At 43.3% G+C, this 26722-nt stretch overlaps 1 protein-coding gene and 2 long non-coding RNA genes across 14 annotated transcripts in view; 2 read left to right on the forward strand and 1 right to left on the reverse strand.

Annotated features, from left to right (window-relative positions):
• Positions 1–1373: 1373 nt before the first annotated feature.
• On the forward strand, positions 1374–5034 carry LOC309515627. Its single transcript, XR_014212585.1, has 2 exons — positions 1374–2723; positions 3119–5034. It is a non-coding gene; the product is annotated as an uncharacterized lncRNA (long non-coding RNA).
• Positions 5035–7051: 2017 nt separating this feature from the next.
• ADAM22 (ADAM metallopeptidase domain 22) overlaps positions 7052–26722 on the reverse strand; it is a 120668-nt gene continuing 100997 nt past the window's right edge. For 4 of the 12 annotated variants that reach the window (XM_082194132.1, XM_082194136.1, XM_082194142.1 and 1 more), the window contains 6 exons: positions 25345–25445; positions 24994–25060; positions 22328–22438; positions 19342–19428; positions 9018–9141; positions 7052–8669 (listed from right to left, as the gene is read on the reverse strand). In XM_082194132.1, coding sequence (XP_082050258.1) covers positions 8649–8669; positions 9018–9141; positions 19342–19428; positions 22328–22438; positions 24994–25060; positions 25345–25445 — 511 coding nt within the window. In that variant the 3' untranslated portion in view covers positions 7052–8648. Of the gene's footprint in view, positions 8670–9017; positions 10254–19341; positions 19429–21734; positions 21782–22327; positions 22439–24993; positions 25061–25344; positions 25446–26722 lie in introns of those variants that run through there. The other 8 variants (XM_082194140.1, XM_082194133.1, XM_082194135.1 and 5 more) reach the window with 5 other exon arrangements.
• Positions 12310–22317, forward strand: LOC309515913. Its single transcript, XR_014212723.1, has 3 exons — positions 12310–13633; positions 18595–18729; positions 21751–22317. It is a non-coding gene; the product is annotated as an uncharacterized lncRNA (long non-coding RNA).

Below are 26722 nucleotides of genomic sequence, written 5' to 3' on the forward strand. Positions count from 1 at the left end.
GACAACCTTGTGGTTCCTGGGAGGGCATCTGAGAAGGCTATAGGGCCCTCTCTCTTTATGGGTAGAGAGGCAGGTATGCCCTTGGAATCCCAGCCACCATGGAAAGGACCTCTGCCATTGCTTCTCTGTTGTCACTGCTCCAGAGGAGAGGACAAAAGGAGAGCACATCCAGGGACGCGGACTTATAAAAAATATTGGGGGGGCCCGGGAAAGCTCGTGAAATGTAAATAAGCTCATGAATATGCAAATAAGCTCATGAATATGCAAATAAAGTGGCGCCGCCCCCTCGTGAGCGAATAGGGGAGAGCGTGCTGTGTCTATTAATCAGCTCCGGAACAGCTGATAGGCGGGAAACGTGGGGCTAGCCGGAGAAGAGAGGGCGAGCCCCCTCCGCTCTGGCCCTAAACCGCTGAAACCGCCAGGAGGAAGGAAATTCCCCCCGGCAGAAGCAGCGAGGCAGGAGCCCCCGCCCCCGGGGATTCCCTAATCTCGCGGGGGACGGCCGGGGCTCTCTGACTAGGGCGCGCGGCTGGCTGGCTGGCTGGCGAGGGAGCAGGTGGGGAGGAGGCGGGGGACGGCGGCGGTGCTCTGCTGGAAGGGCGCCCGAGATTATTGGGGGGGCTGAGCCCCCCAAAAAATTTTTTTGAGGGGGCTCGAGCCCCCTCAAGCCCCATGGAGTCGTCGCCTATGAGCACATCAGAGTGGATTTCCCATTTGCCCAGGAGTAAGTGTGCTTCTTTTCCTCCAGCTTCTGCCTAGCTGGTGTAAAACCAGTAGGGTTCAGAAAATGGTGGCTTTACTGCCAGAGATTCTCTCCATCCCCTCACTGAATTGCTCTGCTCAAGTCTATTGGCAGGATTCAGACTGTGCCATCTTCTACCACCCTGATTGTCAAACTCATATGGTGTATCCTACCATTGCACCATCCCTTATCAACTTATTCCAGTTGGTTTATTCCACTTTCATTTTTCCATGGTTCTAAATTTCCTGTAGCTACAGCAGTTAGCACAGCTATTTCTGTTAGAAGATCAAGCCTCTAGCATGTGGGTTTTTGCTTTGTTTTTAAGCTGCGTTGCCTATCCCTAGTAACTTACACACAAAAAAACCCAGTTGTATCCAATGTTAGTCCTATTCAGAGTAAACCCATTGGAAATTAATGTGCATGTCTTAAGAACCATTACATTCATTGAGTCTACTTTAAATAGAACTAAGTTGGATTCCACCCATAATGCTACTTTATTAATAAATCATACCGCAACTAAAATATACCTATATATGTTAGAAGAAAAATTGTTGTAAAATATTTCTTGTTTTCAAAGTTAAGAAAATGCTATTACTATCTTCTGAGTTTAAGTTGTTGTTGTTGTTGTTGTACTATTGCTGTGTTTACATTGGCAGTCTAAGGTAGCATGCCTCTACTCACCTGGGAGTTGGCTAAGTGAGCATACATAGACTTGCTCTGTATTATTATCATTTTTTGAGTTTAAATACCGCCCTATACCCAGGGTTCTCAGGGGGTTCTCTAGAGGTTGTAACATGGAGGCATCTACCAGAGTTGCTTCTGACACAATTCCTCTACAAGGATGGGGAACCTGTGGCCCTTCTTATGATGCTGAACTGCAGCTTCCAGGATTCCTGACCATTAGGATGATAGGAGTTGAAGTCCAACAACACCTGAAGAGCCACAAGCTCCAGAATTCTTCTGTGGAATTGAAACATCTTTTCCATACTGTACGCCTGCATGTAAGGGAGGGAAGGGGGAAGACACGGTTCTCTAAATTTTGCTGGGACTGCACCCTCCATCATCTGTCATGCTGTTTGGGGCTGGTAGGAGCTGGGAATCCAACAACAGGAAGGCCACATGTTCCCCTGAAGTGAGGAATTACAGTGCTTACATGGTTTCTCTGCAGGTCAAACACACATACAGCCCTATAAAGCAGCTCTCAGCACAGCTGGAGATGCATGGCTTATCTTTCACAAAGAGGCTTCACATGAATAGGTGCTGTAGTGGTATTATTACACACAGAACAACAACTCATTAAACATTTCTCTGAAGGACAACCATGGAACTGTCAAAGATTGCAGCAAGAAGAGTCAAATTTTTAGTAGAGTAAAATGGAACACTGTCCCAAATGCCACTATAGATCCTGCTTAAAAGCTGCTCTGTAGACTGTTTCACATTTGCACATCTGGCTATTTCAAGCTCTGATGCTATTAAAAAGATGTTTTTATGTTCCCCTGGACACATATGAGCTCTTTTAAACTCAGTTGGAGCTGAGTGGGATGAAAAGGCATGTTGTCATTATTTAATTTTGTGCCAGAGCTCAAAGCTCATTATAAAACATTAATCCAAATGCAAGAAATAAAATAAAATTAGCTATAACCCTCAAGGAGCACACAATACTGAAAATATTGGAAGTCATGTTGAATAGACCAAACTAATTTCTTCAGAACTTATTTGTGTTTAAGGAAAGCTTTCAGACTCCAAATTAAGCAATGAACTCCCTCGCCTCTTCCTCCACACACACCAGATAATCTTACTTGAAAATGAAGACATTTGAGTGAAAATGAATGATCAGCAGTGTAATCATGGTAGGAAAGGGGAAATAGTGATTGTTCCCCCACCCCACCCCCCCAAAAACACCACAAAACTGTCATGGATTCCTTACATTAATTCCTGTGAACCCACCAACAGAAGTGGATTTTTAAAGGTAAAGGTAAAGGTACCCCTGCCCGTACGGGCCAGTCTTGCCAGACTCTAGGGTTGTGCGCCCATCTCACTCAAGAGGCCGGGGGCCAGCGCTGTCCGAAGACACTTCCGGGTCACGTGGCCAGCGTGACATCGCTGCTCTGGCGAACCAGAGCCGCACACGGAAACGCCGTTTACCTTCCCGCTTGTAAGCGGTCCCTATTTATCTACTTGCACCCGGGGGTGCTTTTGAACTGCTAGGTTGGCAGGCGCTGGGACCGAACGACGGGAGCGCACCCTGCCGCAGGGATTCGAACCGCCGACCTTTCGATCGGCAAGCCCTAGGCGCTGAGGCTTTTACCCACAGCGCCACCTGCGTCCCTATAACACACAGCGCCACCTGCGCCCCTTTTACACACAGACAAAAAGTAGCCATTTCAAGTTAAGCAAACTATAGCTACTTCTAATGTTTTCACTCACTACCTTATGATGCCAGATTCAGACAACTGAACAAAGTGTTAGACTCCACCACTTATTTTCACATACCTAAAACCCTAAGCCAGCAGGTGTAGACTAACCTTTCAGCAACACTCTGGAATGAAATATATTCTCACTTACCTTCATACTGCTACTGTCTTGCTGCATGTTTACAGAAGAAACACTCTTTTTAAAAAACCCAAGTTGGGTTGCCCTGGGCCTGATTTCAGGCTTGGTAGTTCAGTTGCCAATCAAATGCAGCTGTGACAGTTCAGGTGACTCGTGCTGAACTAATTACAGCTGCAAACTATAGGAAGAGTCTGTTCTGAGGCCTACCAGGTCCACTCCCATTCTTTGCCTTTTAGCTGCCCATTTCCTTCCTATATAAAAGCTTTGCATACTACCATTTGTGGTTCCTGACAAATATTATTGATTTCTTAAATTCCCCCCCCCCATCCATTGCCTTCATTTTGCCCATTTCATTGCTGCATAAAGGCTTTGCAAACTAGTGTTATTCCTATCATGAGGCACATTGAGCAACTTGTCTCAGGCAGTAGATTGACAGGGGTGGCCAAATGCATGTTCCATGCCCCCCTTGTGCTGCCGAGTCGTGGAGCATCACTTCGGGTTCCTTTCTCTTTTGTTTGAGGTGCAGCAGCCACTACGCTTCAAACAAAAGAGGAAGCAAATGGTGGCCCCTGAACAGCCATACAAGGAACTCTGTGGCCACTGGCATTGAGAGTACCAGACTGAGCAATGGCTGTCCACAGAATGAGGCTGGACCAGCTACAAAGACTCCTTAGTCACCCCTCCAAGTCTCTCATGAGACTTAGCCACATGCTTAGTGAAGTCTCACAAGAGTTTGGGGTGGCTTCTCTGTGGCACTGCAACACCTACAGTAAATAGCAGCAAATAAGCTTTGACGGTGCCCCTAGCTACTGTTCATGGCTTGTTGCTGCGACAGTATCCTAGGGAAGCTCACAAACACCACAATCCTTATTCCAGAGCCAGAGAACCTGAGGTCCTCCCAATGTTATTGGACTACAGCTCCTATCATCCCTGAATACTGGTTATGCTACCTGGGGCAGATGTGAGTTGGAGCTCAACACCTGGAGGATCGCAAATTTATTGCCTTCTGCCTTTCTATTTTCTTTGCTGGCGCAGCGGCTCATATGAACAAGGCTGCAGAGTTGACATCCATTTCAATCACATCTTACTAAGATACCTTTTACTGAAAATCTCCACAGAAAGGAGACATGCTCATTTATCCTGAGAAGAAATAACTATTGTGGGGAACCTTCCATTGCCTCTGCCTGTGAACACAGTTCAGCAGAGGCATCTCCAGAAGTAGTCTTTATATACATATGGCTTAAAATAAAACAAACAGATGCCCTGGACCTGTCCAGATGGATCAAAAGTGTGGGGATAGCTAGAAGCAGCACCTCTCTCAGAATCTTACCTCTTCTGTCTTTCAGGACTCAAAACCCATTAGTTAACTTTCTTAATCCAGACTTAAGTCATCATTTCCTACTGACCAGCATTCGTGACCCTTTCACACACCAAGGCAATCCAGTTTTGTGAGCTGAGAAATCCTGCACTAGACCATGGAAGTAAAAGCCAAGATTTATTAAAATTATATTTTAACTTTACATTAAGATTACTGAATGGGTGAATATTTACAAATATTAGGAATGGTCAAAACAATGGTAGGTTACAGTGTATGCCATTAACTGCAGACAAGGGTGTATTCTCAATGAATGTTCTGAAGTTGTCTCAACTAACACTACATTACATTCAGCTCTGTCTGGCAAAAAAAAAAAAAACTTCACTCTTCCTAATAACCTGAAAATAAAAGATGGAGGAGGATTTTTAAAAAAAAAAATTAAATGATGCTTAGGTTTGTACCAAAACAGAAAAATATCCAAAAAGGCACATGATATACATCTAAATGTTTCAGATAAAGGTAAAGGTAAAGGTACCCCTGCCCGAACGGGCCAGTCTTGACAGACTCTGGGGTTTGTGCGCCCATCTCACTCTATTGGCCGGGGGCCAGCGCTGTCCGGAGACACTTCCGGGTCACGTGGCCAGCGTGACAAAGCTGCATCTGGCGAGCCAGCGCAGCACACGGAACGCCGTTTACCTTCCCGTTGGTAAGCGGTACCTATTTATCTACTTGCACCCGGGGGTGCTTTCGAACTGCTAGGTTGGCAGGCGCTGGGACCGAGCAGCGGGAGCGCACCCCGCCGCGGGGATTCGAACCGCCGACCTTTCGATCGGCAAGCCCTAGGCACTGAGGCTTTTACCCACAGTGCCACCCGCGTCCCAATGTTTCAGATACTGGGGATCAAAAAGCTGTGTGTGTGTGTGTGTGTGTGTGTGTGTGTGTATTCTCTATAATTAATATGGAGGTGGCCTTTTTATTTTAACCTTCCTTTAACCTGAGGGTAGGTTGTGTTCCAGAAGTTGCTTCAAAATCCATTGAAACCAAGGGAAAGGCAGCCAGGTTTTCAATCAAGTTTCCCCAAGTCTAATGGCACAAGATGTTAACTTAGCTTTCACCCTCCAGTCTCTGGCTGACATTATATATTTCCAAAATTATACTTTTACATATACTGTACAATCCTTTAGACATTTTCTCAGGTGGGAATTTGCTCTCTCTCTCTTTTAACTTTCCTTTCCTATTTATTACAAATCAAATCAAAATACTTACCCAACTTTATGCTTCTTATAGGGATTATTTATGACTGCAAGGCCAGTGTTGTATAAATATAACTGGCAGAGTCTTATAAATATAACACTTTAAAAGTCTTACATATTTTACAATTTGGAGACATTCTTAAATGTACTTTATATTCGCATAGAACCAACATTTTCAACTAAGTGGAATTTCTTAAAATAAGTCCAGTTACATCAGGGACAGGTGAACCTGTGGCTCTCCAGATGTTGGGCTACAGGTCCCACCAACCCAACCAGCGACTAGGCTTAGTGGGGCTGATGGAATTGAGAGTCCAACAACATCTGGAGGGTTCACAGGTGCTCTATACCTGAGTTAAATGAAGGAAGGCCACACATGGCAACATATGTACCAAAGAATTGTGTGAAATAAGTATGAAATTTAGAAATTTAGAAGCTGTCTCCATTCAAATACTGTCAAAAGATCAGTTGATGCCCTTGCCAAAGAATGCTTTAAATAGAGATTTTTCAACAGCCCATTAATTCCTTGCCATGCATGTGGGTATCACTTTATTCTGGGTTTTGCAAGGCAGTGTTTTCCGAAAATCTCTTCTCTAGTTGCTGCTAGGGAAAAAGCATGTTGGAATCACTGGGGGGAAAGATCAGAATTAAACATCTCTGGTCCCAACATGTATATGTTGCAACTTCTGATACTAACAAAGCATCATATATAAAATCTTGCCTAATACATACCTTGAGAGCTACAATACACACCACAGACCTATAATAAGGTGCTTATTCATTTTTATCATTTTACCTCACAGTTATTTTGGAATGCAATTAAGAGTACGGGAACATACTGACTGGAACATATTGTTAATTTTAAAAAAAATACACAAAAAACATTATTTTGCAAATGCCTTTGAAGATTCCTCTCCCTTTCCTTTTTGCGTATCATCACCTGCAATGTTACATCACAAAATGGGGAACCTGTGTCCTTCCAGATGTTGCTAGACTACAACTCCCATCATTCCTGGTGATTAGCCATGCTGGCAGAGGCTGAAGAGAATTGGAGTCCCAACATCTGGAGGGCCACAAATTTATTCCCCATCCCTGTGCTTAGTAAATCAGGATAATGGCTCCTATATAAGAATCTATACTGGCAATATTGTGTAACCTTCACAAGATTCCCTATATTTGATTTTTTTAAAAAAAAAAACACCACACAACTTTGCAAAATCTTTCATAACGAACTCAGTTCAGGAACATTGATGAATGTATATAGCCAATAACAACATAGCATACCGATAGTGCATAGTGCACGGTGTAGGAACAGAGATTCCTCCATACATGTATTATGCAACTCCATGTAGATGAATGGCCTCTGGTAACTTAACCAAACCGTTCAGTTAATGGCGCTTATTTGGCCAAAAAGTGCATTATTTACATAGTATTATATCAGCACATAGGATAAATTGGCGAAGCCAGATAACTTAAGAGCTCTGGATAGCTTCAGGAAAAAATGTAATATATACAGCAAATGTGCCATTCTGACCACCATCACATTCACTGTTGTGGTCCCTGATTGTGACGCCATTGTTTTTTTGTAAGTGCTCTGTTAAAGTCCCACTGATTTCATTGGTAAGGAGAATAACATGTCTTGCAGTGAACCACTGTTTTCTGTGGATCCAGGAAGGCATTCTAGACCCTTCAGGTTAGCACCTGAGCTTTGGCATAGCAGCTACACAGGGGCGGTTTTTGAGGGGGAAACAGCACAGTTGGGGGAAAGATTGAAAAATCCTTCCCCAACACTACAGAACCATCCCTCCCCCTTGCAGCTGCTATTAGATTTAAAAATATATATTGGAAGCTGTCTTATTTTGAGTCAGACCCCTGGTCCATCTAGTTCACTGTTGTCTACGATGACTGAAAGCCATTTTCCAAGGACGACTTTTCCAGTCCTGCTTGGAGACGATTCTGATTGAACCTGGAACCTTTTTCATGTGCTCTTCCACTGACCTATGGTCCTCCTTCCATGCCACTCCTACTTTGGCCCTTAAGATTCTTTGACATGTAATGTTCACTCATGAGTGCTCTTCAAGCAAAACAAGAAAACCCCACATTATATAATTGCATTGTTGGTATTTTACAACTTTTTACACACGTATGAGTTTCTACTTAGAATATAATCACAAAAAGTAATAAAAATTAAAAAAGCATTTTTTTGTTGTTGTTGGCTGCTTATGTCATAATGTTTGCCTCTTCAGATCCCACTTGCGGAAAAAACATTTCTTACTTCTGCATGCTAGTTTTACTAAAGTTTTACTAAAGTATAATGACTAGTCCCTTACACATGGAAGGTGGTGAACAGAGGAATTCATGCACACAGCATAAATGTTTACATATCAAATTCTGAATTCTTTTTGTTTTTGTTTGTTTGTTTAAAGTTATTTGGGATTATGTTAGACCAGAGAAAAACCCACATTTGAGACTCCCAATTAGTTTCATTTGCGCATCTACATATTATCTGTCATCATGCGGAACACTCTTTTATATTTTCAGTTCCATGTATCCCAGGTAAATGGGGTATGTATATGGTTTGGTTGCTCTTTACTTGTAATTAAAATCCTAATCTGCTGCAGAAAATTGCCTTTTCCTTCTTCAGGGAACTTGTTCGCTCCATGCTGGTCAGCATCTCTGCCCTTCAAATTGTCCACTTAGCAGATGAATGTTCAGCGACTCAGCAATGCTGAGTTTGTATAAAATCTGAAGTAAACAGTTCTGGTATCAGCTCAGGTAGACAGTGGAACTAAATGGAAGTCTCCCATAGCTGTAAGAGGACAAAGAGAAGAGAAATATCCATTATTGCTGTTCCTGTTATTCTACTATTCCTGCACTGCATGACCCTTGGGATCCCTTCCAACTCTACAATTCTACAGTTTCTATATTCCATGTTTTAACTATGCAATGGAAACTTCTGTTGACTGAGCGAAAGCAGTTACTGTGGCTCAATGGACAGAGAGCCAAGTTGACATACCAACCAGACCATTGATGGATAAACAGTTGGCTCCTCCAAGATGGGACCAGTACAAACAACAGGGAAAGACAAAATGGTGTTTGTCTGCATCTAGCTTAAATGTTAAGTAGGCAGCAGATCCAAGGAAGAAGTGAGGCTTACCCTGGCACTTGCTCTGTTGGCCTTTTTCTCCTCACCAGGAAGCGGAGGCATTGGGTAGGGGTATTTTCTGCTGGAGGCAATGGAGCCAGTAGATGATGAAGGGGACTTTGCAGGGGAAAGGGTCCTGAGGTGTTGAACAGACAAAAATAAACAGAATGTCTAGGGATACCAGCCTTGCTACAGAAACCGGAACTACTTTGAAGCTATGCTGGGAATTTGATTCAATCACTCTGCCACACATAGTTGGAAAAGAAGCCAAAGGCTTCCAAGCTACTATAGCTTAGGAAACAGTTCAGTAGGACCAACTCCTGTGCAAATCTTGAGCAATCATAATTCATATTAATGGAGACTTTGCAAGAGTTGTTCTCAAGGGACTGCACTTTTTGACAGCAACTAAGCTAGTCCTCACCCATCTTCAGATGTTTTGGACTATGATTCCCATCAGCCTTACTCAGAATGGCTGGGCTGGCTGGGGCTGATGGGAGTTGTAGTCCAAAACATCAGATTGGCAAAGGCTGAACTACATACTATGAACCAGACTTCTTATCATTTTATGCATCAAATGATAAAAAATAAGCTATTTATAAAATTGGGAATATGATTTATTATGAAGCGGATTTAGGGTAGCATGGTGAATAAGAGACAGAGCTATAAATGTTCTCCCCTCAGCCTAAGTGGCTTCAGGGAAGCCACAACTTAAGTCTGTCACCTGGAATTTTGGAGATAACGATACTGGTCTATCTTATCAAATTGTTATAGGGATTACTGAGGTAATATATGTGAAGCTTTCACTATTATTTAACTAAAAATTCTTCCTTTATATCACATTGTATCTATGCCTTCATCTGCATTATAAAAAGGTAAAGGGACCCCTGACCATTAGGTCCAGTCACGGATGACTCTGGGGTTGTGGCGCTCATCTCGCTTTATTGGCCGAGGGAGCTGGCATATAGCTTCCAGGTCATGTGGCCAGCATGACTAAGCTGCTTCTGGCGAACCACAATTCTCACAGCGGTTTAACTGCCAAACCCTCTTCCCAAGGGACTCTGGGAAAGCCAGGGCTGCTTAAAGCTTTAAATGTATAATTCAGATGAGGCTTACGTACCTACTATATATATTTTGGAAAGTTGTTTGTTATGCATTTGGACGCCTCTTAAGATACATTAGCCAAATTTTGAATGATGGTTCCTGAGATCAAGGAGCAGGTTTTCATCCATGTTTGGATACATTTGGATGCTATTTCAAATCAAGAGAGCAGATGGGTTCACTACACTGATTTTTAGCCCCTAATCATTGTGTTTCTTAAAATTCCCAAACAAAGCTGGGTATGAGGCTGCTAGCATATACATACAAAGCATCAACATTTCTCCTTTATTCATGCATTTTTGTACTGGCTAAGAAAATGAGGAACTGGCAGAAGAGCTTTTTTAAAAAAGTGACTGTGTACTAAAGAGTCACCGACCGCTTATACCAGGCATAGGCAAACTCAGCCCTCCAGATGTTTTGGAACTACAATTCCCATCATCCATGACCACTGGTCCTGCTAGCTAGGGATCATGGGAGTTGTAGGCCAAAAACATCTGGAGGGCCGAGTCTGCCTATGCCTGGCTTATACTAATGCAAGTCCCACTGACAACTGTGCACCTATGTCAAGGATGAGGACATCTGGAGCGTTTCCAGATGTTGTTGAACTCCAACTCCCATCAGGCCCAGCCAACATGACCAATGGTCAGGGATGATGGGAGTTGTACTACAACATCACCTTGAGGGCCGCAGGTTCCCCATCCTTCACCTACATTGATGTAAGTCTTCGCTGGCTCAGAGCTTAACCGCAGTCTTATGCATGACTACTCAGAACTAAGCCTCACTGAACGCAGTTGAGGCTTAGTTCTGAGTAGTCATGCATAAGACTCAACTGCGTTCAGTGAGGCTTACTCCCAGGCAAACATGTCCCGGGTATAGGGCTACACATAAGTTGCTTTTTTGAAAGCAGCGCACCAGAAACATTTATTACAGTGTATGTGAACGTGTTACATTATACAGAAGGCATGCAGTTCAGAGGCAAAAAAGGGTTAATTGTGAAGAAACAAAGGCAAATACAAAGAGCTGAACACCCAAATTAGTAGACATGCAAGCAACATCCAGTGCACAGTGGTTCCAGGCAAAGTAGGAGTCTGGTTTGGGGGTGGGGCGAGGGGTGGGGAGGATAGACAAAAATGGACTGATTAGTCAGAGAAATCAGCATTTCTGTACAAGGTAAGGAAAGCACTAGCAAGTCAATGTCGGCATCACACGGAAGGGCATTCTTGTCCGAGTCAATAAGGCGTCTGCACTTTATTGACTAGAGTTATACACACAAGGGCATGGACAACTAAAGTGTCTTAAGAATCAATTCCGGAATCAAGACAGACCAAGGAAGCTCTGTATCTGGGTCATGTGCAAGAAAACATAAAAGTCAGAAGCACAGCTGGTCTCAGATGTTCCGGTACCCTGACGAAATGCTAGACTCACTCACCGCCCCGACCCCAGTCCTGTGCTCATGGCAGCCCTTCCTCACGCTCCATCCTGGGTCCCTCTGGCTTGCTGAACTCAAGAAAGGATGTTTTAAAAAATCCCTAATCACATGGCTGTGCCAGCAACCTCCTTAGATCCCTTATGCCTCCCTCGCCTCCATGCATCTCAGACCATGTTTATCTACTTTCCACACCAAACACCATAGTTGCCCCCACATTTCTTCAGATATCATCTACATATTTCAGGAAGCCTTTTATGTCTGGTGTATTGTGTTCTTTTATACTCTGTTGGAAGCCACCCAGAGTGGCTGGGGAAACCCAGTCAGATGGGTGGGGTACAAACAACAACAACACACTATTATTATTATTATTATTATTATTATTATTATTATTATTATTATTATTATTATTATTATTATTTTCTGCCTCTATGGTCAATGTGAAGTATGTGCCTTGCCCAACAGGCACTGCCTACTTATTCATCAGAAGTGGATTTAGGAAGCATGTGATCTGCCCTAACGATGTGTGTAGAACATATAGGCATTACCCAGAGGATCTTGGGAGCATCCAAAGAGATCCAAAATCAGATACAAGCGGAAGCAGGGCCGTCTTACCCATAGGTGCTAGGGTTGCGGGGAACCCAGGCACTGGGCTCTTGGGGCGCCAGGCTGAGTGTCTGGGGCCCGAGAGTTGAGTCCAGGGAAGCGCCCGCCCTCCTGCACGCCTGGGACTGGGCAACCTGGGGGGGGGCGTTGGCAGATCTTTGCACCCTGGCACTGCATATGCTTAAGACAGCCCTGAGCGGAAGTCCATCCTCTGTGCGTACTTTAAGAGTATATTCAGGAATACATTTTCAAAATCCAAACCACAATCTGAAATAAGTACATTTCCTGATGAAACTGCAGGTGCCCTTCTTGGACATCATCACAGAAGGAAACCAGAGAAGCCTGATAAACTTTGCTCATTAGATACATCAAGCTTTCTAACAGCTTGCTATTCTTATTTTTACAAGAGCATTGGTGTTTTGTGCCCAACTGCTGTTTCTGTGATACGAAAAGGAAGCTCAACAATCTTCGTTCGGAAATTATGCAGTGCAGTGGTGGATTTGTCTAATGTGCCCTCTTCTGAATGCAGATGGGATGTCATCTTTTTGAATGTGCCTCCACCAAATAAGCTCTCTGTACTGGGATGAGATACGCAGTGCTAAAGAACACCCCCCCCCCAGGTTTGCTTATTGCATGCAGGTAATCTATGCTGATGAGTTTTCAGAAATGTTATACATGGTTTGAAACACTGCAGCATGATATCTGCCCATCCCTTCCTTCTGCATCACGTGCACTTCGGCTCTAATTATTTCATGAACTTAAACTTAGCTGGAAGGGATGCCCTGACAGTCACTATGACTTACGTGTGAAAAGGCTCGACTGAAAAAATATTGTGAACACAGTATATACCATAGAGCAATGACTGTACTCTGCCATGGTCAAATTAGGATAACCATGCTTGATTTCCAGAAATTCTTTGCTCATTCTGTTTGACTCCTCAAATTCATCAAGAATCCACACCGAAGTACAAAACTGGATACAATTTCCTCCTTAAAAGTCCTTATCTCTACTCAGGAGCCAATTACTTCCTTTGTTTGCTCCCAAGAAAGTGCATGGCTACAAGTAGATGAGCAAATAAGTTATGTTATCTCTCAATATGTTCTCTTCCAAGGCAAATGCTAGCTATTTCAATGACTTACTTCCAAGCATGCACATTCAGAATGGCAATCTTATGCACACGTACTTGGGAAAAGGCCCCACTGAACACAACGGGACTTCCCTCCAAGTAAGCACGCTGAGGATTATGCCTTAATCTTGATCACTACTAAATCAATGCTGCCAGAGTACATATTTGCCAGTTCCTCTACAACCGTATGCAAATATATTTCAAAAGGAAAACTGGTAGATACTTTCAGGAAACCACAACACCTAAAGTATTGTGTGTGGTTACAGGACTGCCTTCCCCGACCTGGTGTTCCCCATATGCTACTAGACTCCAACTCCTATCAGCCCCAGACAGCCTGGGAGTTGGAGTCCAACAGCATGGGAAGGAAAGCAGGTAAGCATTGGCAGGAAGCACAACCCACTTTAAGTGGACCACCTATATCAGTTCTGCTCTCATACTTTCCAGAATAGAGCAGCAGATGGCAGTCCTATTAAAGCTGCCTGTCCGAAACAGGCTGGCAGCTTTGTTTTCTGCTGTAAGTCATGGTTCTCATTCAGTTTCTATAATCCTGGCAGGATACAGTGTCATCGGCACCTCTTTATTTTCATAAGAAGCATGGGGAAAGGAGGAAAGACCCACCCCCACCCTCCGGGCCTCTTTCCTCTTGAGTACTAGTGAAGAAAATCAGGCTCTTTCAAGTGATCTAACCCTTAACACACATGCACCCCCTGACATCCTTTCAAGAGCTTGGATGGTCTACTGGAAAGCTTGACACAGACACACACACCCCGATTCCTACATGGTTATCCAAACACACTTCAGTGTTGTCAAAGCCAGAGCCGTCTTTCTCATAGGGCTTAGTGGTGCGTAGTGCCAGGGCACCGGCCTCTCAGGGGCACCCCAACAAGTGGGGGAGCTGCGCGGCTTTGCTGGTGGCCTCCCCTTTCCCTGCACGCCCGCCAGCTGTGCGGGCGTGCAGCTTCCCTCCCAAGCCTCTGCGGGGATTGCTCTCCTCCTGAGGAGGCTTGGGAGGGAAGCTGTGCTCTCCTCCAGCGGAGGCTTGGGAGGGGTGCAACTTCACTCCCAAGCCTCTGCGGTGATCGCTCTCCCGCAGTGGCATGGGGGAGAGTTGTCCCCCCCCCCCGGATGGCTGGCAGTGTGCAGCTATGGCCACCCCAACACTATCCGTGGTAATTTGGGGGTGCTGTGCAGATATTTGCACCCCAGCGCCGCATCTGCTAAAGATGGCCCTGGTCAAAGAGTCACACACAAAGCAACTTGCTTATGTTTACATTTTTAAAAAATCACAATATATGCATGGCAGTAGAAAGCAAGGCTAAAAATCCCATGTGCAGCTTCCCCCAATGAAACCGAAAGTACCCTATGCAGCTGAAAAACTAGCCACCATCACAAACCACTTTGCTGGATTCCTGGAAGAGACAGAATTCTACACATGGAAGCCATCTTTGTAGCTCAGGACCCCATTTCCCCCCTTTGCAGGATATTTGTTACCTACTAACTACCTTCTCGGTAGTGGCACCCGCCCTGTGGAACGCCCTCCCACCAGATGTCAAAGAGAAAAAAATAACTACCAAACTTTTAGAAGACATTTAAAGGCAGCCCTGTTTAGGGAAGCTTTTAATGTTTAATAGGTTATTGTATTTTAGTGTTTTGTTGGAAGCCGCCCAGAGTGGCTGAGGAAACCCAGCCAGATGGGCGGGGTATAAATAATAAATTATTATTATTATTATTATTATTATTATTATTATTATTATTATAGCTAACCCAATGTTCCACTGGCTTCTAACATGGAACAAATTCCACAACAGACTCTATTACATCACCACCCCTATTTTCTCCCAAACCCAGCTCTCTACAAATATTCCCTAGACTGGAACCTTCCCCATCACTAAACAAACAGTACTTGTTAGGTTTCCTGCTATGCATTCTGGACAATGCTTCTTATTTCAAGCACAGAAAAAAATGCATCTTCAGTTTCAGAAAACACTTGAAAATGCAAAAGTGCTTATGGACATTTTGCTAGCCAGGAAACAAAAATGTGTTGTGAGTCAAAGTGAGTTAACCTGATGGGAGCAGCCATTGAGGGTGGGATTACCAAAATCAGCACCAAGTAGGGGAATTCCTTCCTTCCCCAGGGCTGCCATTATGTAATCTATTCAGGGCTCTAGAATCAGAAAACTATGAGATGACATGAAGAAGAGGAGCCAGATCTGTACTGTCACTTGCATCAGGAGTGTTAACACATTACATTCAATGAGTGTACAATCAGTGTACACATATAGTTGACCTGTATACTCACAGATTTTCAGTCTGTGTACTCAACAGCTGAGCTGTACCAATGAACAAGCATGCATTATTTCACACAAACACTTGCACAATTGTAGTGACAGCTCATACCTATGGTCATCATAATGTGTGATGATGAACAATTTGGGAAGTAGTATAATTGGGAAGTAGTTGAATATTTTAACGTGGGGTTATCTTATATGCATCTTGGTCCCAAGACATCTATAAATAAGCTTATCTTCAACACCAATCCAGTTGATTCCTGCTGATTCCTCTCAAGTTTTACAAGCAGCCATGGCTTCCAAAGCAATTAGATTAGGGATCATGCCAAGCACCAACTGTTTGGGGCAGTTTGAAGGGAAGCTCACTAGGAAGTGTAGCTCAACAAAAGATAGTATGTAGTAGAGGATTAGCAGACAGACTCAGCGCAATCCTATGCACGCTGATTCAGAAATAAACAAGCTGCCTATATCAGATTCCCCCCCACTGAATCCTTCCTCCTACTAAAATACTGCATTGAATACTATCTTCTATACCCAAATACTAACCTCAGAAACAAGAATTACCCCATTAAGGCCTTTGACCAAAAGGTAACAAGTGACTTGAGGAGATGAAGCAACACAGATGTTCTCTCCCCTATTTTTGTTTAGTGTCTTTATAAATGATGCCACTTCTGAATTTAATGAGGATGGGGGGTTTTTCACCTAGCACTGGCCATGAACTTCTCTAAACATCACTTTGTGGCAATGACATGGGTCTCCTATCCTTCTATCATCTCACCTCTAAACTTCACTGGGTCACTTTTGCCATTCAAATCTTTGGAATATGACTAAGCCCTATTAAGTTGTTACTCGTGTGGAGGAGCAACGCAAATACAAAGAAGAAGCCCTTGCCTTTAGTATTTGTCCCCATTGTCACATGGCTGCTTTCCATGTGCTCAGGCCATCTGCTCCACAGGAAGCCCTCTTTCTACTGCTCTGTCCATGGGTCCCATTCACTTATGTAACAACTGAACTGGCCTTATAATAACAATGTAACTGGCCACTGAGAATAGTATCATAAGTTGGTCATCTCCAGCATTGGCAGTTGGAAAAATATAAAAGGAGGATCAAGCAAGATTATTCCTTGCATAACAAATTCTAACAAAGGGAGCAGGCTCATTGTACAGTATTAAACACTTTAAAAACAAAGTGGAAATAATAGTTATGATTATATGGAATTGAGATATGGTGTTTGCCTGGAGAGAAAGCACTAGAATTTAAAATTTAAAAAATAATCATTTTAGGAGTCCTTGCAGTCTTCTGGTTCTGATGAGACAGAACAAACAGGAATGATTCCAGTCTCCTTGTGTTTATTTAATTATTGGCATAAATGACTTCATCTCCTAGAAGACAGGCTCCTAGAGGTGTGGGCAAATTCACTTAATTCTTTTAAAAAACCAACGACTTACTCCCCTTTCAGTGCCATCTTGATCCAATTACATGGTTTGCCTTTGAATTTTCTTAATGGATTATGGTTCATAGCTGCCAAAATGGTATTTAAATGGCACCTCAGAGGCATTTTTGTGCGGAGAGCTGTGTTCTTATTGACAAATGTTAAGAATGTGCTACGTTATGCATTGATAAAATCCCAGCACAGTTTGAAAAATTAGTAATTTGACTTCCCTACATTTGTTTTAAGGACAGTTCCAGCCCTCCTTTGCTGAGATGGCAGCCAATGCCCTGCCCACTCTTTTAGATGTACCATATACGGCAGTGGTATTCAATCAGTGTTTCGTGGCACCCTGGGGTGCCTTGAATGATGGCCAGGGTGCCGCGAGCTATGCTAGCCTCTGTCCCTTTCCTTTCCTCCCCTCCCTCCTCTGATGCCTTCTCATGTTTCTACTTCCCCAAGGCTTGCATGGCTGTTTGTTGCAGCAGCTCTGGCTACAAGCTCACCGGGCAAATGGTACCTCTAGGGCTGGTTGCCAAGAGCTGAGGCAGCCTTGGAGTAAGCAAGCAAGCAAGCAAGCAGGCAGGCAGGCAAGGCAACCCACCCAGCTAGTCCACCAGCCCTTGCTGTTGGGAATGGACAGACAAGTGAGAGACCAGGCACACAGGCAGCTGCTGCCTCCCAAGGTAAGGTGCTGGACATTTGTCTTTGGCCAGTCTCCACTGGGCCACTAAGGCTGGGGGCATCCTCTTCCCAGGCCTTTGTTGGGCAGTGTGAGGAGACACATCTCTATGGGGCAGCGGGGGGGGAGGGGAGTTCAGAGACCAGGGATGGCAGCAGCGGCTGCCCAGAGGACTCTCAATGAGAGGAGGCTGAGGGAACAGTCCACAAGGGAAGGTGTTCAAAAAAGGGTGAGAGACTGCCAGCTATGCAGGCAAGGGATGACGTAACTGGACTCTTGAGCCCCAAAGGGGTGCCAAGGGAGCCGTGGACTGAAAAAGGTTGAGAACTTCTGCCATATGGGAAAGTGCCTTTTGACTGACATTTCTGCATCCGTAGGGAGAAAACAATTGGACATTCCATACTACCTACTCTTCTTTCTTAATTTTGAGGGCAAATGCAGAATAACTTTCTTCTTCAATTGTTAAAAATATGGCAAACACTGGTTAAAGCAGAAGAAAATAAAATATTTATTGGCCAGCAAAAATGAGATTAATTTAACAGAGGCCACCTTTGCTCTGGCAGATGCAAAGCAGTGGCAAACATTTTCTGATTACTATATAGCCAAACTCCAGTTTGGACACCTGTTTTGAGTGCTACTTGACAAAGGATTGAACTAGTGAAATGCTTATTTTAGGCTGCAATAACACTTATCTGGGAGTAAGACCCACTGAACTCAGTAGAGCCTTTTTCTTAGTAGACATTGCACTGTTAATGAGATATATGCACACTTAAAAGTATTTAACATGATTACATTCTTGTGTTATTTTCTTGTTATTATTGATTCCTTCTTATTAAGATTTACAGGTTTTTGTATGTTTGCTGTTTGTTTTTACCAATTGGTTTTTATTGTATGCTTGTAGTTAATTTTTCTTCTTCTTATTTTGATCTGTTAGTTGGCATTATGGCCAATGGCTGAAACAAAGAAAGCACAACCCAACTGAATATTCACACAACACATCTTTAGCCTCTTGCCATGAAGAGCAATTAATTCTTTCCAGCATATTTCTGACTTCTAATGGATATACTAGGTAAATGCTCTGCTAACATGCTTGCATGCTTCCTGTTTTTTAATTATGATGCACAAACGATAACCTATGTACAACTCTGCTACTTGCTGCAATTTCACACCTTTATTGAAAAAGCACTGGGTTGGCACTAACAGCACAACCCTACTCATGTCTATTAAGAAGTAAACCCCACTGCTTTCAATGGGACTTATTCCCGGTAAGTGGGTATAGGATTGCATCTTAAGTGTATTATAAAGCTACTAGCTTCAATACACTGACCTTTTAGCTATTTCAACTAATGTTACTTGATTAGTGGTAGACATAGATCATGCCCACAAAAAGGCTACTTGGCATCAAACGAAGAGAAAGCTACTAAAAGCTAGAGATGATGATGGGAAATACATGCACTATGAACATCCTTTTCAAACGGCTTCATTAAAACAGTCAGAAAAGAATCGCAATTGCACAATGAAGCCCAAAAAACACATCAGAAGGCAGCAAATGAACAAAAAGGGTCCTCAGCATCTACAATAAATCACTTGTATTGGAAGATACAAGATAAGGAGTCCCATCATATCTGGAATATGCTGGAACAGCTCTTAAAAGATGATAGAGAATTAATTTACAAAATACCTAAAGTAGGGTCCTTCAGTGTTTTTATTCACATCTTCTACCCACTTAGCTACATTATATTCTGTTTTGAACCATGGGCTTAAATACCTGCAAAAAGCAATGGAAGGAACAGAGAAAGCAGAAGAAGAATAAAGAAATATCTGGTAACACACAGCAGCATAAGCTCAGTTTGGCTGTTTTACATCCTCCAAATGCCAAGGATTGTCTTAAATAAATCAGTGTGGAAGTTGGGTGAAGAAAATCCGAGCCACGGGGGTTCAAAATGAATTCCCTTGGAAGTGGAGGCTTACATTTGCAATTTACTTTTGCCTTGAGAGAGAGAACTACCCATCTCTTAAATCTCTAAATCTCGGTCTGGATGCAAACAGACTTAGAAGCACTGAATCTGCCCAGTGGGGAAGTACGCAAGAGACAGATGCTGCAGCAACTGCCCTTCCAAAGTGAGGACTACTTTAATCTCTTATAAGCACCCCCTGAAAGCTTCAGGCAAGTCGTTTTGTCTCAGTGCTGTGTCTTTAACCTAACATACAGCGAGCAAATGTTCTCTGCCTTGCACCACAGGTCAAGAGTACATAAATATAGGCAGACCACCTTGGATACTTGCAGGTTGATCTGAGAAAAGGCAGCTAAGAAATGGGTCCCTCTTTTACACCAGGGGCCGAACATTATGGTCTTGGGGACTCTTTCACGTCCACGGTTGCAAATAAACCAGGTCCTGCCAGTTAAATGACAGGAAATGTTACTGACTTGCAGTCACATGTGGGTTCTTTGGTGCACGTAAGTCTGCCTAAAATACAAGAAGCTGTTTTTTGCGTTGCAGCACAAGCTGTGTACCCAGAGGCTCACCACACACTGCCCTTTCTTCACGTTGCTGGCAATACGTGGAAGACCGTGGTGAGATGGAGAAACAGATTATTCTGTGTGGTGAGCTGCTGCACACACAAAACAGCTGCCATGTGGTAGCAATCTACCGGACAGAACTGTTCGGCCTACTGTCCTCTGCACACTTGCATGGGAATAATTCCCAGTTAACTCATGGGGTTTACTTCTGAGTAGCCTTTGTTTGCAGCACAAAGACTGGGCTGCCCTACACTTGTGACTCTTATAAGCTGGGCAACTTGAATATAGCCTTTGACCAATATGCATGGATCCTTCCATCTGCTTCCCAAAGCCCAGTCCTGGTCAACGCTATGTGCAAAACATTTCTTACAGTATTTTTTTTAAAAAAATCCAGACTGAACCTAACAACCATTGTTTTATCAATGGAAAGTATATTCTACTTTGTCCTCTCTTTGCAGCACAGATTACATGAGTACTTGTTTGATAACATTTACTACTGCTACATTAATACAGCTGCCTGTTTAAAAAGTCAATGAAGTGCAGGGACAAGGTGATAATGCCAATGTCGTGTAGTGGTTAGATCATTGGGACTAGACTGGGAGGGAGCTAGGCTCAAATTCCCCCTCACCCAGGAAGCTCACTATGTGACCTTGGGCCAGGCACTGTCAGCCTAACTTATCTCACAGGGTCATCTTTAGGATGAAATGGGTGGTGGAGGCGGGAGAAATATGTGTGCCACTTTGGGCTCTTTGAAGGAAAGATGGGGCATTAATTATATGCAGTAAATATGCTTCATAAATTACTTTTAAATCCACCTACAGCTGACACTAAGCCAGAGACTCCATGACCTTGCTACTGCTGCAAGGTATAGCATATTAAATGACATCATGTAATCTGACTCTGGAGAATGTCAGGATTTATTTTATAGAAAAACAATTTTTCAGGTCTTCACAATCGTGGAGAAAAATGCACTGCTACCCTCAGTGGAATCTCAAAAGGGCTTCCAGAGAGAAGGGCAGGAAAAAACAACAACGCCAACTTCCTCTTTGCCACCTTCCCCAAACCATTAGTCTCTGTTTATCAATGTGTATCTCACAATCTACACCAATCTTCCCATTTCACTAAGCCACTAGGTGGCAATGTTTTGGGTGAACCATTTTTAGCTTGTGTTGAACGTGGGCTTTCAATAGAAATAAAAATCAGATGGTGAATTTATTATATCCAATAATCAAACATTGTTTGCATCATTCTGTCTAAGCTGCGTAACTCTCCCACCCACTCACCCCAACCGCATAAGCACAGACATCGCTTTAATTCTCTATCAGCTGTAATTGCTTCTAATTAGTCTACTTACTTTCAACAGCAAGTTGAAAACTAGGAGTGCTTTATGTTTTCCATCTCGGTTCCTAATTAAAAAGTAAAAGTTCAAAGCACAGCCGCAAGACAAATTTGCTAGCGAAGCAATGGGCTCATGGGCAAGACATTATGCGCTGGTTCTTATCTTGCAGTTTTAGTGGGCTTGTGTGAGAGCAAATGACAAACCTTTAACCTACACTTTTTATTGTAAAGGCTCGTTTGGTAACCATGAAGCACTCCTGATCTGGATTTTACAATGAGAAAAGAGAAAGTTATCACGGCAACAAAGCATGCAACGGTTGTACAAGACTTTTGAGGCTTCTTCGCACCAAGTACACACACTTCAGCTTCTATTATTTCTGAGCAACCTGAAACGGTAGCTTTTAACATCATGCCAGGTTGCAGAATGAAACCAAGAGGGGCAGAGCAACCTCTGTGGGGGTTAACTGTGCATCAGTCATCATTGATATAGTATAACCCATCAGATCAAATGGTAAAACTTTGCTTAAAACGAAAAAGAAACAACTTCTTAAGCCTACCAAACTTAAAACCAGTGGCTTGATTTGGCTTGCAGCACAACATGCAACAATGCAGAAGTCCCAGGTCTTATAAGACTGGGGGGCAGGGGGGATTACACACATCAGGCCAGCAAGGAGGAGGGCTTAGCGCTGCCATCAGCAATCAAAGGCGGGTTTGGGGGTATTTTGCCACAGGGATACTTTTGGGAAGAAACTTTTAATGGGATAAAAATAAAAAAGTTGCCCCAAATGGAAGGGCACTTAGGACTGACCTGTGATCCCGATCCCTTGTCTGGGGGTGGTGAGAACCCCTGTGGCTTATGCCTTGGGGTGGGATTTGGTTGGTGTGGGAAAGCCCAGGCTCAGAAGCATGGGATGTTCTGCTGCAAAAACACAATATATAATAGGGGTGGGGAAAATCTAAGCCAAAGTTTATATCCTTTATAACAATGAGGAAGATGCACACCTATAGAGGCAAAGTTAGTACAAATGAACAAAGCAATGGCTACCCGGGAAAGGAGTTCACTGGGACATGCTTTAACACATGCTCCTATGCCAACACTCAGGGTCTTGGTGTTAATAGTCAAAACTGTTGTTCTACCCATTTAAGTTTGCAGAAAACTCTGGAACGTTAATGTCTCATCTTTGCAAAACTATGGAAGTAAAACAAACTTTACTGGGCCAGTAGGAAAATAGCCCCACAGAAATTGTCCAACTACAGAAGTTCTCTTTTGCTCCACTTACACAATACCATGCAAGCAAAACGACCGCTTGGTCTGCTTTGTGTAACACTGATCTTAGGGACAAATATGGCAATAAAACTATGCATTTCCAGCAGTCATTAATCAACTCCTCTAAAGGGATCAGGACCAGGGTTTGTTTTGTCCCCCATTACCACCAAGACCAGTTTGCTTTAATGGCTCTGTAGCCTTGGGTAGGGGTCATCTTATAGCCATGTAGTTAACCTTTCACCAGGAATGCTGCAATGGACAGCAGCACAGAGACGCCAGTTCTCCAGATATTGACAACTTCTCTTTTGGCTCATTTTGGATGTCATTTGCATTCAGATCACACTACTCCACAGGTTGTGGCAAGCACATGAACACATAAAATATACGTTGCCACACGCGGCTTGTTCGTTCCGTACAGCATGTATCAGTAGATGGCATTCCACAAACAAAGCAAACTGTTTTAAGTAAGTCTTATTTAGCAATACGTAGTTCTCTAATGAAAGTATATACAGTGGTGCCTCGCAAGACGAAATTAATTCGTTCCGCGAGTCTTTTCGGCTTGCGATGTTTTTCATCTTGCGAAGCACGGTCCGTAGCAACTGCGCCTCTTCAAGCGGCTTTAAGAAAAAAGTGAACAAACTCGCAAGACGTTTTCATCTTGCGAAGCAAGCCCATAGGGAAATTCGTCTAGCGAAGCAACGCAAAAACCGAAAAACCCTTTCGTCTAGCGAGTTTTTCGTTTTGCGAGGCATTCAACTTGCAGGGCACCACTGTAGCTGAAAGTAATACGAAACTTCCAAGCAAATTAACACATAGGAAAGCATCTTCCTTTTACAGAGAAAGGCTTCCTGAACTCCTGGCACCTTGTGAAACTAAAATGGTTATCCAATGTTATTCAAACTAATTTACTAAAATGTGCATCTAGTGGGATACAAACCATACCCAGAATTAGGAAAGAACCAGATAACAGAAATTGAGGTAAGCTATGTTGTATATTTACTTATCTTTCAGAATGCTACACCAGGGTAGCCAACCCTCCAGAGGTTGCTAGACTACAATCCCCATCACCCATGACCACTGGCCATGTACTCTTGGGCTGATGGGAGTTGTAGTCCAACAACATATGTAAGGTAACATGTTGGCTGCTCCTGCTGATTAGGTAGAGAAGTTTACTGTGGAATATAGCAGATGATTTCCACTGTGTCCTTGACAGGTCTCCCTGAATAACATTTGCCCTAAATGTGAAAGTTAGCATGAAGAATCGTACATTTTGAAACCTTACATCTGAACTCTGCATTAGTGCTGCCATCTAAATCTCTTCTCCCCATTTCCCCCAGTTGCAAGATGGCATTAAATATCCACTTTCATTGGTAGTGAAACACACCTGGATGTCAAATCAGGGACTTTCTTCCCATGCAGATTAACAGGCAGCAGTAAACAGGTGTGGGGAATAGTGCAGCACACAAAGGTGAGAAGGTGTGGGGCTTCTAGTTAACGGGGGGGGGGGGGAGACACAAAACTGCGATGGGAAAGCCTGCTTCACTGCCCATCCTGCTAAGGAGAATACATTTAACAAGCTAGAAGTACTTCTTAGGGCCAAGCTAGATGTGATGTTGAACAGATCATTGTCTCTTGTGTTTGCTCCCCTTTAAAGTAGCAGCCATGGGAGTGGGGGAGAAAATCTGGACTGGGACCGCAGTGCAGGCAAATGGGTGATTAACCCTTCAACCCTGCACAGCTTTGCCAACAACATAAAAACCCTTCGCCCTGGTTCCTTTCCTCTCCTCCCCAAGGTGACACTGAAGCATCTCCGGAGGGGAGATTGACAGATATGCAGATGGGAGGAGTGAGGATTTCCATTGGGGAAATGGTGCAAGGGGAGACACGCCCCCTGGTTTTTTGCTGACAAACTGCCCAAAATCTGCCCTGAAGCCAAATAATAGACTTTAAAAAGAAACTTATGGAGGAGCTTGTTACCACTGGTACATATTGCCTAGGTGAGGAGGGGAATAGGCGTATTTTCAAAAACAAAAGCAACTGTTAAAAACACATGGTCAAAATAAAAACCTGTTGCCACACCATTTAATAATCAGTACTTTCAGTGAGTCTAGAAGCCTTCTGGTTCAAATATGTAGCAGGAAGGAACTGAAACAGAAATAGTTGGATAGTCTTTCTGTATTTGTTTTCAACTACAAGGTCAAACTTACTCAGTGGAATTAGACCGGGGCCTAAATCTTTTGCCTTTGACTTTCTTCCTGTTGCCGCCTATATTACCTGAAATAAGACCAAAGGATAAGTCAGTGGAAAACAATATGATGGAACCAAGGAAAGTAGCATGCTAGAAGTCATTTGCATTGACTTTTATTCTCCCTTTCTTTCTCCACCACCATGAAGTAGTAATACGACCTACCTGCAGATACAAGGGACTGAACGTAAGACTTTATATGTGCAAAGCATGAACTCTAACTCTGGCATTGTAGATATGGCTGCAGCATGCTGGTTGACAGCATCTACTCTGCAATGGTTATGAATACTGCTGACGCGATGGTCATTCTCACCTTGCCATGAGTTACTCCTGGGTCGCCCATTCTGACAGATGTCCGAAAGGTTCTTTGCATCTTGGATTCTTTCACTCCATGAATGAGATAATCCGTTTGACCTGGAGTAAATGGCAAGACTTGCATGAGCTGGCTGGTTTGGGTACATAAAGCATCTATTAAGGACATTATTCATGAACTTTTAAGTTGAGGATTACTTAAAGGTCTGTTTACAATACCCAGAATGTCTGCCTAAATCAGCAGTCCATGAAAAGTCCAGTTAAGTTTCACTTCTGCTCCTACAACTGTTCCTAAATCTATTCATTCCCTAAAATAGTGTGCACATTACTACATATCTACTCAGGACACATTCATAAACCCATTTCTAATTGAATTTCTAAGGGCATCTATTTAACATGTCCCATTTTCAGATTCTAGACCTTTCTAGTTATGTTAGTCTATGTGGGAGATCTCATTTATTTGCCAGACAAGGATGACTGTCAAATAATTTGGCAGGCTCATGAACACAATGGCAGGTGAGAGGCTCCATTATTGCACTCAGAGGTGCAAATATTTGGATGTTGGGTCATCACTGGTGCCTTTACAACTGGCTCAGAGGAGATGTGTACACAGGTCGTCTAGAAACAAAAGAAGAAAGCAAGTTTCTTCTACACCCGGCAGAAGTGCAACCTAGTCCTTCTCCTTTCCCACTTGGTTTCTTCAGACCAGGCTTCTCCAACCAGGTGTCCTCTAAATGTTTCGGACTACAACTCCCATCAGCCCCAGCCAGCATGGTTGTGGATGAAGGATGATGAGAGTTGATGTCCAAAAGCTCTGGAGGTCACCAAATTAAGGAAGGCTGTCTTAGGGGGTCAAGCTTGGAGCAGCAGCAGGATCCTGCAAGGGAGAAAATGATTTATTCCTTTCCCAGGTTGCGTTCTCTCTGTCCATCTTGTTTCCCCAGAGGAAAACTAAGCTGGAAGAGACTTACTTTCTCATGTAAGTTCTGGAACTCAAACCCGCTTATGAAGCTCATTCTCTGAGATGGCTTATGCAAACCTGGTTAAATCCTAGGTTTTGCACATCCACACAAAAAACACATTATCCCAATTTCATCTGTCCTGCCACTTGAATTTTTAAAAATGTATTATTTAATTTGACAAAAATGATATTCCAATTGAACCACTGAGCAGTATATAAGATATATTAAAATCATCAGTAAAAAGTTGTAAGTTCAAAAAATAATTAAAACTGACAGTGAAAGAGATTAAAACACGTCAGTGTTGCGTTCACAAAGTAAAGGAAGGATTAATAAGAATACACACAGAGACTTGAACCAGCAAGACTCTGGGAAGGGTGCGTATAATTGTGTCTCTCTGTGCCTGTCTGTTTCTGCAGC

Source organism: Podarcis vaucheri (genome assembly GCF_965113315.1).
Source record: "Podarcis vaucheri genome assembly, chromosome: 12".
NCBI lineage: Eukaryota > Metazoa > Chordata > Lepidosauria > Squamata > Lacertidae > Podarcis > Podarcis vaucheri.